Here is a 13,822-nt window from a genome sequence, read left to right as displayed (position 1 = left end):
GTGGAGGACATACTCTGTAGATGAGGAATGCGATACCTTCCAGTCCTTCAGTTCAATGCTAGGTGGTCAGTCCCAAATGGCTTTAGGAGCCTGTGAAGGTTTCCTGGCAGATTCTGTGATAAGGAGTAGTGACTGTTCCTCATGAGGATTCAGGAACCACCCCATGTGACAGACCTGCTCACCCATATGCACAACTAGCTCACAGTGCTAGATGGGATGTTACATGCTGGCAGATCTCTTCTATTCCTGTGTTGTATCAGTGGAAGCTGCTCATCTGATGGCAGTCTAATGCAGGAGACAGTATCCATCTATGGGTGATGTCTTCAGGCATCCTGGGAGTGACCTGGTTTGACATTGTTTTGGTGGTGACTTCTATAAAAGAAGTCAAACAAAACAGGAGAACCAATGTGACAAGGGAAATTGATCAGAATGCCTCAGTTTCTGCCTCTCATCCAGCCCAAATCCTGCCCCACTACAGCACATCAGTGCAAGACAAGTTGATGTAACACGGCCACCAACATGTTCTGTGACCTCTCAGACCAGATAATCCACTCACAGCTAGATCAAGGGTGTACATGGCTCATCTATTTCATACCCGTGCTTCCAATCTTTACTAAGCATTTTCTTTATTGATGGGAAAAAAAATCCAAAACATTTTAATCAGCTGTACTTCTGTCTTGTGATGCTTCTGACAGCTACCCGGGAACTGAAGGAAGGCTCCAGTAAGCTTTTTAGCTTACGTAGTGTTACAGTGAATTCCACATGCATTGTAAGGAGGGAAAATGAATAGGAAGCTTTATTTAATAGATACCTCAGATAAGTGTGAGTGCATCTGATCACCATAGCAACACAAAGAGATTGCAGGGAGAGGAAGTGTCACACCGCCTGTGTCTGTGCCTTGACCTGCTGCACAAACAGCAGCTTTCACACACAGATGCTCAGCAGCAGGGATACAGACCTGTGTACACATCGCAGCCAAGCACGTACATGTTCTGTTCACATTTTCAGCTGTGCAATTGAAGGGGAGGGAGCGTAGGTCTGCCAGAGGGGAGAAAGGCACTACAGAGGGACCCAGACTGAATCAATGGGCCACATTAAACTGTATGAGTTTCAGCAGGGCAGTGTTGGGTTCTGCTTTTTGGTCACAACTGCAGGCAACCCTACTGGCTTGGGGAGAAGTGGCTGGAAAGCTGCCTGGTGGAAATGGACCTTGGTGTACTGGCTAACAGTTGGCTGAATGTGAGCCAGGAGAGTGCCCAGGTGTACAAGAAGGCCAACGGCATCCTGGCTTAGATCAGGAATGATGTGCTGAGCAGGACTAGGGAAGTCATCCTGTCCCGGTACTCAGCACTGGTGAGGCTTCACCTTGAGTACTGTGTTCAGTTTTAGGCACCTCAGTGCAGAAAGGACAGCAGGTCCAAAGAAGAGTACAAGGCTTGTGAAGGGCTTGAAGAATATGGCCAATGAAGAGAGACTGAAGGAACTGGGTTTGCGTAGTTTGGGGAAAAAGAGGCTGAGGGGAGACCTTATTGCTCTCTTCCAGTATCTGAAAGGTGATTGCAGTGAGAGTGAGGCTGGTTTCTTCTCACTGGTGACAGGTGACAGGACAAGGGGAAATGGCCTCAAGTTGCACCAGGGGAGGTTTAGGTTGAATATCAGGAAAAACTTCTTTACAGAAGGGGTTGTTAAGCACTGGAACAGACTCCCCAAGGAGGTGGTTGAGTCACCATCCCTGGATGTGTATAAAAACTGTTTGGATGTGGTGCTCAGGGACACGATTTAGTAGAGGGTTGTTAGAGTTAGGGTAGTATGGTTAGGTTGTAGGTGGACTTTACGATTTTTAAGGTCTTTTCCTACCTGAGCAGTTCTGTGGTTCTCTAGTCAGCTGGTGCATGCAGCCACACACATGAAGCCTCTCATGAATATTAAAATGCACCACTTGTGTCCAAATTAATTGCTGACTACTATTTACACAGGTGAACGCAATTTTTAGCTTGTGAACACAAGTGTGGATTTGCAGAGGCAACATGAGAATAGTCAAACAGCAAATATTCCAGTGCACATAGCCACTTCTCCTGTCCTCGTGCAGCACTTGCACACCCAACAACCTTTGCTTGTTTTCTTTTCACTTTGAAGCTGCTCTGTCCCCAAGCACATTGCTTGCACAGAGGACGCACACGCATGCAGCCCAACTTTGCGAGGGAATTCTTTCATAGACACTTTGGCTCCGGCTGTCAGGAGCACTGAGCACCTGCTGCTCCCATTGACTTTAACAGCTGCTGAAGTGAAAATTAGGCCCACGCTGTCTGTTATGCAAAAGCAGTTTCTAAGCAACAAAAAACGATGTTCTGTGTGAAGGCAACATGCATTAGCAGGATAATCCTAGGTAATTCCAGACAAGAGCTAAATGGGTGGAAGGATGGATGGACTGAATAACAACGATAGACCAAGTAACAGTAATAGAAATAACGAGGCTAATCTTATTTCCCTGGAAAGGAAAACGCTATAAATAAAACACAACAGGAGAAACCTGGTGCCAATTCCCCATATAAAGACTTGAGCAACTTAAATTTGGCTTATGCCCTAAAAATAGGCCCCGGTAACCCAAGCTTTACTAACCTAAACCAGGGTGTTTATGGCCTTAAATATTTGTGCCTCACTCTGCGTCGCCGTTTGGGCACAAATCAAGCTGTACACCGTGTCCTGTGCTGGGGGCAGAGCGGAGCAGCTCGGCTATTCTGACAGACACCACAACGATGACCTCAGCCGCCTCCCAGCAGCCCCCGCAGCCCCGCACCACCAACCTCTCCCTCCCCCCAGAATCCCCTGCGCTGATGTGGCGCGGGGTTCTCTGGGTAACGCGGCCTCGGCGCTGCCGGAATCCTCAGGAGGGGCCGCGCTCCGTCCGCAGCTGGAATCATTTCACACAGCGCCCGCACGGAGTCTCGGCGCAGGCGGTGGCGGCTCCGTTCCCCCTGGACGCCGGGAAACAGAGTCCCTACGGAGCAGCTCTTGCGTTGCCGGCCGGGCGCGGGACTACGTTTCCCATCAGCCCTCTCCAGCCCCGTCCCCGGAGCCGTTCGGCCGCCATTTTGTTTCGCGTTCCAACCTAAGATGGCAACTGTGCGAAGAGAGTGAAGGTTGCCGCCGCCGGGTAAGGGTTGTCTCGCCGAATGTCTCCGCTCCCGTAGGGTTCCTCCCCACCGGGGGCCGCCCTCACCCGTCCCCCGCCCCGGGGCCGATCTAGGTCCGTGGGGGCGGAACCGGTCCATGGCCAGGAGGCTGCCGACGCGTTCACCTCGGCCTCCGTCGCCATGGACCTGCGCACGGCTGTGTATAACGCGGCCCGCGATGGGAAGCTAAAGCTGCTACAGAAACTGCTGGGCAGCCGCAGCAGGGAGGAGCTGGAGGCGCTGACAGCAGGGCCTGGTGGAGGTGACGGCCCCGGGGGTGGGAGCACTCCGCTGCTGATCGCTGCCCGCCACGGACACCTGGAAGTGGTGGAGTACCTCCTGGATCACTGTGGGGCCCGTGTGGAAGAGGGTGGATCTGTCAACTTCGATGGAGAAACCATCGAGGGGGCCCCGCCGCTGTGGGCTGCATCTGCTGCTGGGCACCTGGGGGTGGTGCGCAGCCTCTTGGATCACGGTGCCTCAGTGAACCAGACCACGCTGACCAACTCCACGCCGCTGAGGGCTGCCTGCTTTGATGGGCACCTGGAGATCGTGCGCTACTTGGTTGGAGAGCGAGGGGCTGACTTGGAGGTAGCAAACCGGCATGGACACACTTGTTTGATGATTTCTTGCTACAAAGGGCACCGGGAGATTGCACGTTACTTGCTGGAGAAAGGGGCTGATGTCAACCGCCGGAGTGTGAAGGGGAACACAGCCCTGCATGACTGTGCAGAGTCAGGCAGCCTGGAGATCCTGCAGCTTCTGCTCCGCTCCAAAGCCCGCATGGAGAAAGATGGCTATGGCATGACTCCTCTGCTGGCTGCCAGCGTCACCGGGCACACCAATATTGTAGAGTATCTCATCCAGGGAGGACTGCAGCAGGAGGAAGAGGATGTTGCAGGGAACCAAAATGATACCTTTGCTTTGGGTGGAAGCCATCAGAGGTGCTGCAGTGCTGGTCAGAAAACTTGTGAGGGCTGTAACAAAGAGCAGCATGAGAGATGTTCTGCCTCAGCTTCCACTCAGGATGACCAGCAGGTTCCTAATGTGTTCTGCACTCGAGAAGCTGCTGTGGAAGCACTGGAGTTGCTAGGTGCCACATTTGTGGATAAGAAACGTGACCTTTTGGGGGCCCACAAGTATTGGCGAAGGGCAATGGAGCTTCGATATGAGGGTGGGCAGTACCTGCCTAAACCCGAACCACGGCAGCTGGTGCTGGCATACGACTATTCACGAGAAGTAAGTTCACTGGAAGAGCTAGAAGCCTTGATCACTGATCCAGATGAGATGCGCATGCAGGCACTGCTCATTAGGGAGCGCATCTTGGGTCCTTCACACCCAGACACTTCCTATTACATCCGCTATCGAGGAGCCGTCTATGCTGACTCAGGCAATTTTGAACGCTGTATTAACCTCTGGAAGTATGCTCTTGACATGCAGCAAGGCAACCTGGAGCCTCTCAGCCCTATGACTGCCAGTAGTTTCCTTTCCTTTGCTGAGCTTTTCTCTTATGTGCTTCAGGACCGCTCCAAAGGCACTTTAGCTACTCATCTGGGCTTCTCTGATCTTATGGGAGTACTGAGCAAAGGTGTCCGGGAGGTAGAGAGAGCACTTATGCATGGCAAGGATCCTGTAGTTGACTCAGCACAGTTCACCAAGACACTGGCCATTATTCTCCACCTGGTCTTCCTGCTGGAGAAGGTGGAGTGCACCCCAGAGCAGGAGCACCAGAAGCGCCAAACTATCTACCGCCTGCTGAAGTGCAACCCTCGAGCCAAGAATGGCTTTACTCCTTTGCATATGGCTGTGGACAAAGATACCACAACAGTGGGACGCTACCCAGTGGGCAAGTTCCCATCACTCCATGTTGTTAACTTGCTTCTGGAGTGTGGGGCTGACCCAGACAGCCGTGACTATGACAACAATACCCCGCTGCATGTTGCTGCTCGCAATAACTGCCCACTGATCATGAGTGCCCTGATGGAGGCTGGAGCCCATATGGATGCCACCAATGCCTTCAAGCAGACCGCTTATGAGCTATTGGATGAGAAGCTGCTCACCAAGAGCATGATGCAGCCTTTCAATTACATCACCCTCCAGTGCCTTGCTGCTCGTGCTCTGGACAAGCACAAGATTCCCTACAAGGGCTTCATCCCTGAGGAGCTGGAAGCCTTCATTGAACTACACTAGAGTGGGAGAGCTGAACTCCCAAGCCTTTCCTGGCACTTATTTTGCCCCCAGGAGGTAGCGCAGCCTGAAATCTCAGGCCATCTTTGTCTAGGTGTCAAAGGCTGTTGTGCTGAGATGGGCTGCAAGCTTTATCCTTACCTGTCATGGTCAAGCTGGCGTGTGTGGGGGTATGGGAAGAGAAGGCTCAAAAGCTCATGGCTGTCTTTCATTGCCACCTTCAGGTAGTAGTTATCTCTGTAGAGCACTGTATCCAGAGAAGGCTGCAACCCCTGCCCTTTCACATACAAACCATCTTTTCCTGAGGAGGAAGGAAAATGGAGATCCCTGGGAACTGCTGCCTTTCCCATTAGTGCTGAATTAACACAGCATTAAGCTTTGGAGCAGCTACATGTCACATATGCACTCTAGCTTTTTCCATCCCAAATACTGAACAGTTAGGAATGCAAGAGGGGAATAAATTATTTTCCAGCCAGTTATTTCCCTGCCCCCCTCCTCAGACTTGATACAGTACTGGTCTAATGGCAAAGTGGCTTATTCTCTGCTGAGGTAGTTGCTTTGCATGACAGTAGGGCTGGGTATGCTGATTTTTTTTTGTTGTTGTTTTTCTTTAGTTGGCCGTGTAGGAAGTGATGTTAAAGGCCTGAGATTTCAATGATTGTGCATAAACATGGGTTATTTTTTCTCTTTTAGAGCCAGGCCCTATCTATGCTGCAAGACTACTTCAATCCAGTAAGATATAGTAAGGTCAGTTCTGGTTACAGTTTCATTAGTAGATATTGATATGAATGGAGAAGAAAACCTCTAACCTCAGAAACAGAATGCTAATGTGAAGTTCAAGCTTTTGCCTTGCCCATTCTGCACATATTAACTCCCTTCCCCAAATGGGGTCCTTCAGCTCCAGAGCTCAGCAGGTGTTCACATTGAGCTGTCTCTGAAGATGCATTCTGGCAAACCCTTTTAGGATGGGAAGTACTTACAGTGTGGGTGGTGCACAGGGTTTTTAAATTTAGCCAGTGAGTGTGGCATGTTTGTATGAAAGAAGAAGGAAGAAGAAAGAGATGTAAGTTAAAGGTGCCTTCTGAGATTATTGGTATCAACCCAAGGGGATCTGTAAGTGTCCCATTTTGAAGATGTACATGAAATAGATTTGGCTTCTGATTCTTTCTGTTTATTCATTGAGGATGGTGCTACATCGATAATAGAATTTGAAATCTCATCTGGCTACTGTTAGGCAAGCTGATTTCTCTAATTAGAATCTGCATGCAACTTTTTTTTTTTTTTTTTTTTTTCCTCTCTGAATTTGTAGTCTTGGGGTATGTGTTTGCCTCCATTCGCAGAACCTTTCTTGGTAAACATGATGCTGTTCCAGCAGATGATCTTCTTGCAGGAGCAGGGCCTGGGCTTTGGCACCCTCTGGCTCTTTTTTCGGCCTGGGCAGAATGGAAAGCACAGTTGAGGGTGAAGCGGCTGCCTCAGCTTTGAGAAATGTCAAGACTGGGAGTACAGAACCCTGGTAGACAGTCATGCACTATATGCTTCTGAAGCTTCTCTATGTGTATTTATTAGCCAGCATATCCATAAACCTCAATAATCCAATGCTCTCTGCCCCTTAAAGATACTAGAGATCTGCCGTTACATTGTTGCAGTGTTAACTATAACTTCTATTTATAGAGAAAGGAGTTCTAACTTTTACTGAGATGTAAAGTTCAGATGTAGTTTTGCTGCATTTTTTTTCCCTCATTTTGGCTGAAAATTGATCTAGACTGCAGGAATGGAATTTGTTAATTTGTGAGCTGATGAGTGCTCTTAACTTTAAATAATAAAACAAAAAAATGGCTGCTAGAATGTAAGTGCCTTGGACTTTTTGCTGGTAAGCCTCTGTTTTCAACTCTTGCTTGTTTCCTAGCAATGATACACTTGTGAATATGGTTATTCTGTTTCATTTCATCTGAATTTACTTGTGGGAAGAGTTAATCTGCACTACAGATGCAAACATTTCCCCTGAGAAAGAGCAATGCTGATACTTGAATGACATACCTTTATATACTTTGCTTTGTCTTTTGATTTAAATGAAGTGGGAAAGGATGCTACTCTCTTGATTCAGATATTACCTGCCTTATACGCAGTCAGGACAAGGAAGAGGGGTGCAGTGCAGCTCTTTTACGCCCCAGAGCTTATCAGTGGGAGGTGAAAAGCAAGACAGAAGAATTAAAGTTACTGGAGTTAGTTTCACAAGAAGGATTTGGATTTCAAAAATGCCTAGCTTTCCCTGGGCAGGACAGGAAAAGATGGATAAAATATTTGAAAGTTTTTCCCTTCGCTGATGGTTCCTCAAAAATAATTCTCAGTAGCTTGAGCATTTCTCAGCTTCACTGAGAAACTGGGGAAAAATCAGAGTCACAAGCACATGTACATTCTCTTGGTGAAAGAGAAAGCTTTGGTGACAAACTTCCTTTCCATGGTGAGCAAGGCAAAGACAGCCCTAAAGATGTGGGCTGAGTGAACCTGGTGCTGCAGTTGGAATAGGGCTTTGCCTGTTACATGGCAGTCACACTTTTTGAGTCGCTTGGTAGTTAGTGCACAGTAAGCTTAAAAACACCCGGCAGAGTATTGTACTGCCTGCTGCTGTGACTTTCTGTTCCTCTACTCCAAGCAAACTTGTGACTGTTAAGGTTGTTTACAAACTAGAGCAGCTTCCAACTGACCAGTTTTGCAGAGTGTTTTTTTACAGAAAGCGTAATAAATGGAGTAAAAGTGATGCATATGCTTTCTCCAGAGAGGAGGGGCTGCCCTGGTGGCTGCACAACTGCAGTGTGACAGTAATGCAGTAATGCAACACCTATTCTAACAAAGGTGATGTAGAGAAGAGGACCTTCTTTAGGAAGAATGCAATCACCAAGAGATTTCCAACAGGCTCTGTAAAGCATAAATGACTTAATCCATTATTATTGGGTCAGTGTGAGAAATAAAAGCCAAAGTGTTTCAAAGCTGGAAGCCAGCTGATGGCAGCTCTTAAGCAGGACACAGAGGGCTTTGATTTGTCCAAGTCCCTTTGTCTTGCACTAGGTCTTAGCCAGGGAAGCCCAGGAGGAGCTAAGCCTCCCTTGAGGTCAAGGGAGGGAGGCAGAGAGGCATTCTATGAATGGACTCATGAGGAAAGGACCTATGACCCTTTGGGCACAATGCTTGAATAGTACATGGTCAGGATGGCCTGTAGTAGTCCTGCTTGTTGGCTTCCAGACAGTGCTGGCTTCTCTTGATTTGAAATATACCAGGGCAAGTATTCAGAGTGACATGAGCACAGAAATATCAGCAGAAATACCAGGAATGGGAGTCACCTCCCCTGTACAGTCACCTCCCCTGTATCACTGGCCCTGATAGCTGTCTTTAATGAGCACTTGGGAGCTCTCTGGTTCTTCCAAGGGTGAGGAGTAGGGTGAGCTGCCCTACAGCTTGCAAACCCTGGAGCAGTGCCAGTAGGTTTTAGAGTCTGCTGCTGTTGCTTTGGCTCCGCTTGGCAGAGGGAGCAGTTTCTAGATGCCTGGTGGCTTTGGTCTGACCCCTGCTGACGGAACAGGCATATGGCCATGACAACACTCATCAGGCTGAGCAAGCATGTTGGCATTTTGCTTCAGGTGCCATCCTTGTGCTAAAAGCCTAGTAAAGGTCTGCCTCATAGAGCCACTGTAGAACATATCCCACATCACTGGCCTTTCTCCACACTCTTGTAATGCTCTGCTCCACACTTCTGGTTTTGAGTCAAACTTTTCCCTCAAAGGTGGTAACACACATAGAATAATCTCAGTAAAGCATATTTCTCTGTATAACAGCCAGTATAGCAGGGCCTAATCCTATCTTTTAAAATACTTTTAAAAACATATAAGAGAGAACCCACAGCTTCTGCTTTCTTAAGACTTTCTCAAAGATTTCCCCCTTTCCATCCTTCCTTTGTTTTTTTGTTTTTGTTTTCCCCAAAGCTCAGCTTTACCATAAAGTTCTTGTTTAGCCTCATACCAGATGTATAATCTTGGTCCTTTAACAGTTTTCTTAAAAACAAAAGTGTTTTCCTTAAACCATGACTCTATGTGCACACAGGAATTCTGTTTCACAAACACAAGGCTTGTCTCTGCATTTTCAGTGGAGAACTGAGAGGCTGCAGGCCTCTAGGAAGTTTTTGAAGCAAGTTTCATGAATTTTCACAGGTGTGATGTGAGGCTGAGGGAAATGGTGCTGCACAGCAGCAAGGGGAGCGTGCCATACATACAAATAGGCACTAGTATGAACACGCCACATTACAAACATAAGCAAAGAGGGCAGCCAGAAGAAGAATGTGTGACCTTGTAGTGCAGAGCACCTTCACAGCAGGCCACAGTGATTCCTCAAAGAGTCCTCTGAAGATTTTCCCTCAAATGACTGGGCAGCATACTATGAAACATAATCCAGATGTGCCATCTCCCAGCCCCGTCCACTTAAGAGGCGCAGACATACAGATATCCCCAGCTGTCCCTTTTCTGATTTTACAGGAAACAACTGGAGAAATGCAAATATAAATTAATTAACATTTATTTATAAAACCTTTCAGTTAATCCTCAGAAAATCAAGAAAACTCTTTTCTCAGTTGAAGGAAAAATAGAAAATGGATAGCAGTCTTGGGAAATGACAGCCTCTTTGTAAAAGAAGGCAGTTTTCTCATGTGCTCCAAGAAACAGAGGCTATTAGGCCCCGGTGAAATCAGAATAGACCCATTTCCAGCAGAATCTCTATAATCTAGGGTTTGAAATGAAGAGTGAGTTTCTCTGTCTGACTTTCTGCATCTCTGATTAAGCATTCTCCCTGGATTCTTCCTTACTGTCCTGTGAACCTGATGCAGCAGTTTCCACATGCATTGTGTTATAGTTCCCAATCTGAACCATTTGAGCATGTTTAATGATGATGGAACGAGCACCTCCTGGATCTGTAGTTGTGTAGTTCTGCCCTGATGGGAGATTAAGTGGTTGGGAAGGAGAGGGACCCAGTGGAGCAGATGTGGGATGACCAGCCTGGGGAAGTGGGTGTGTGGCAGCAGAGACAGACACTGGGGGATGGCACTGTTGGGATGACTGGAGAGGCTGCCACTGTTTTAGCAGTTGCTCTAGGCTTAACTGACTCAGCTGCATTGCTGATGGAGATGTGTGGGGGAAAGAGCCAAGGGCCCCTAAATTCTGCAGTGTTTGGTAGTGATCCTGAAATAGTTCTAGTTTCCTTTTCTGCTCTTGGACTTGCTGAATTTGGCACCACATGGCCTTCCTTTCATTGATCTTCTCAGGGGTAAAGGTGTTCTGCACTGTCCTGGCAAAAACAGGAGAGTTCTCATCCAAGGCCACCAGCACACTGAGCATGCTGGGAATCTGACTCCGCTTCAGTGGATTCTCCTTAGGTACAAAAGGAATGACAGAGTTGTGCTTGGAAGGTCGCTGGATGGACTCCATCAGAGCTGAGTTTGTTTGGAACATACACTGGTTACACAGGAAGTTCTTGGTCAGCAGAAGGATGAGGAAAGCAGAGTTTTCCATAGCATCCTGAAAGCAAGTCAGCTGGTTGTGTCCTGCAACGAGGAAGTCCTCGCAGAATGTGGCACCGTTGGGAACCCCCATGTTCTCCAGCAGGTCCTTGATGCGACAGGCAATACGCTCATCTTCCAAAGCATGTAGAATAACAAAAGTGAAGAACTTTTTCCCTTCACCATTGGGCTTTGGTGCCAATGCTGCTTCCACAGTTTTTAAAGAATGAGGGCCAGTTGAAGAGGGAGGGGAGGGGAATGGTATGTTGTAAGGAACACTCGGAGGAGCAGGGGTAATGGTTGAAGTGAAATAGGTTTGAGGAGGAAAGGGAAAAACTGAAGTGGAAGCAGGTACAGAGTTGGAAATGCCTGCTGGAATGTAGGAGTCTTCTATGGGTATGCAGGCAGGACCAATATTTATTGTCGTTCTTGAATAGGGAAGATCTGTAGATAATTTTTCCTTTTGTTCTCTGCTTGCTTTTGGTACCTGAGGTTCTGCTATCACTGTGCTGGAAATATCATTACTCTCAACAGGTTGACCCACAGCACCCAGTGTGGGCAGCTGTGTTTCAACAATAGGGAGAGATGGACAACAGGAGTTGACCTGCAGTGCCTTCCCCAGATGGGGGACTTGGGGATTTGTATCCTGCCTGGAACGGCTGCTGGGGCTGCTGGCTCTGCCTGCTTCCTGCAGGCTGTGGCTCTGTTTCTCTCCATCAGGGTGTCCAGCATCGCTGGTGCTCTCTTCACACAGCCGACTGGACTCACAGGAAGGAGCTGGCATGTGAAAAATAGCTGTTGGTGATTGACTGATCAGGAGACTAGTGAAAGAATCTGAGATCCTTGAGGAGCGCAAGGTCTGTGGGCCTGAAGGGTCTGAGGTGTTTCTAATCTTCATTGGGGAACTTTTCACCATGGTATTTGGGCTGGTCTTACCGAGAAATCCTGTGCTCACATCAGATCTCAGTGTCCGAAACTCACTATCTGAATCCACAGTGCTGATACATCTTTCCTGATCTCCAACTGCAATGCTATTGAGAGTGTCCCTCTGAGCATCCCTGCTGGCACTGCTAGCAGCCTGTTTAGCTTTGCCCACAGCTTTGTGGCTGCACAGCTTTTCACCTGCCAGCAGCAAGTAGATCTCTGCCAGAAGTTCCATGGCACCTGCATCTAGCTGGGGGTGCTGAGAATTACCACTGCCTTTCTGCACTCCTGCGGTGCCTAGTTTGGTCTGATGGATGATGTACAGGGCTGCCCGGTTATCTCCCAGAGCATTCAGACAAATTTGTGCATCTGCTTCTTGTCCCAGAGTAAGCAGGACCATGGCCTGCAGTAATTTACTGCTGGGCCCAGACATCAAATACTTCAGTTTCTGTTCGAGACTAAGGAGTTTTTCTGCTGGGACCTGGGACAGAATATTAAAAATATCCTCAAAGCTTGGCTGGACCTCAGCATTCTGTGCCATCTCATCAGCTGGTGGCCAAGATGATGGATTGGAGCAGCATGAAGGGAAAGAGCATATTACAGCATTTGGGTTCAAGGTTTATTTCCCTGCAGTGCTCTGTGGTGTCCCAGTTGTAATTCCTGTACCATGCAAGCAGAAGCTTTTTGCAGCTCAGGGACTCGTCTCAGAAGCAAGATATCTCTGTCTTGAAGAACGGAGCAAATGAACCTATGAGAAAAACATGGGACAACACATTGAGACACAATGAGGCAGAGCTCCCTGGCTCTCAGTACTCTGATTTTTTTTCTTCCCCACATTTACTGCTTACAGATATGCCAGTGCATGTGACACGCTACACACATAATTACAGCTCTGTTACTAAGCAAAGAGTAAGTTCTTCACATTTATTTCACATTATAGACAACTGTTTTGAAGTCACTGCTAAATTAATCATGTATTTGGGTAAAGCCAGGCACTCATCTCCTCCAAGGCCCCTCCAGCCGCTCTTCTGCTCTTTGCAGTGGGCAGCTGGGAAATAAAGCCCTTTCAAATCTCCAGGGAGGCCAGGAACACCCACACATCTTCTCTTGGGCTGTCTCATGTCACTGCGAACATTGGTGTGATCTCCTTCCATATTTAATCCCTGGTCTCTCCTAAGCCGCAGCACTCAATGCTGGCTGAGCTGGGTTAGACTGAATAGCAGACCTGCAGCTCCACACACAGCCTGGTGGAACAGCGTTCTGCATATAAAGGAAACTGGGGTGTCTACAAATAGCTCTCAACTTGGTAAAGTATTGTTTCTTGCACTCAGAAAAAAATCTCTAATTGCATAATGAATGAGCTCAAGATGAACCCGAGAAAGTTAGTGGCTCTTTCAAAGAAAAACCGATTCAGCGAAACAGTCGGGAAGGCAGGAAAGTAAGGCCGGACATCGAAAGAGCAGAGGGAGACCTTTGAAACTCGTTGATACCCTTCCGCCTTGTGACTCAGCGAAACGCCCCAAATATCCCCAAGCCCCTCGCGGCTCTCACCGTGCCCCTCCGGCTGCCGCTCTCTGCCCCGATGTGGGGCCGCGATGCGCAGCGCTCACGCAGTCACACCACGAGCACCGCTGCCCCGTCACAGCCCCGGCTTCTCACCGCCGCGGTACCCCGGGTGTGCGGTCCTACCTGCGCTGCTCCCGCGCCAGCCGCCCCGCGGAGCCGCTCGGGGTCAGGCCCGAGGCCGCGGACGGGGTCTGCAGCGGAACGCTCCGGGCTTTCCCGGGCCCGGGGTCGTTGCTGACCGGCGGGGCCGCCTGTCACACGAGGAAGCGGAGGAACTCGACACTACGGGGCGGAGCGGAGCGGGGATCGGCCGCAGGGCTGGGGCGGAGCGGGCTCAGCGGAGCCCGGACGGGAGCGGAGCCGGGGCAGGAAGCAGCGCCCCTCCCGCTCCCCGTCGGGCTGCCCCCGGCAGAGGATGAGCCATAGATCG

At 48.9% G+C, this 13,822-nt stretch overlaps 2 protein-coding genes across 3 annotated transcripts; one reads left to right on the top strand and one right to left on the bottom strand.

Annotated features, from left to right (window-relative positions):
• The first annotated feature begins 3,083 nt into the window (after window positions 1–3,083).
• On the top strand, window positions 3,084–7,213 carry FEM1A (fem-1 homolog A). The gene has a single exon (XM_015886220.2). The coding sequence runs from the start codon at window positions 3,315–3,317 to the stop codon at window positions 5,361–5,363; it is 2,049 nt and encodes a 682-aa protein (XP_015741706.1). The 5' UTR covers window positions 3,084–3,314; the 3' UTR covers window positions 5,364–7,213.
• On the bottom strand, window positions 6,631–13,685 carry TICAM1 (toll like receptor adaptor molecule 1). Of its 2 annotated transcripts, none has more exons than XM_015886215.2 (2): window positions 13,378–13,685; window positions 6,631–12,574 (listed from the first exon to the last, which is right to left on the bottom strand). In XM_015886215.2, the coding sequence occupies exon 2, from the start codon at window positions 12,365–12,367 to the stop codon at window positions 10,184–10,186; it is 2,184 nt and encodes a 727-aa protein (XP_015741701.1). In that variant the 5' UTR covers window positions 12,368–12,574; window positions 13,378–13,685; the 3' UTR covers window positions 6,631–10,183. The 2 variants fall into 2 exon arrangements, with proteins under 2 accessions (XP_015741701.1, XP_015741702.1); XM_015886216.2 differs by having other exon boundaries at window positions 13,516–13,685.
• Between the last annotated feature and the right edge of the window lie 137 nt (window positions 13,686–13,822).

Source organism: Coturnix japonica, chromosome 28, assembly GCF_001577835.2.
Source record: "Coturnix japonica isolate 7356 chromosome 28, Coturnix japonica 2.1, whole genome shotgun sequence".
Taxonomy (NCBI): Eukaryota; Metazoa; Chordata; class Aves; order Galliformes; family Phasianidae; genus Coturnix; species Coturnix japonica.
The sequence above is the reverse complement of the archived record's forward strand: the minus strand, read 5'-3'. Positions and strand labels throughout refer to the sequence as shown.

Excerpts from the sequence above, each read along its gene's own strand:
- TICAM1 (XM_015886215.2), bottom strand. The coding sequence starts at position 12,367 with ATGGCACAGAATGCTGAGGTCCAGCCAAGCTTTGAGGATATTTTTAAT.
- FEM1A (XM_015886220.2), top strand. The coding sequence starts at position 3,315 with ATGGACCTGCGCACGGCTGTGTATAACGCGGCCCGCGATGGGAAGCTA.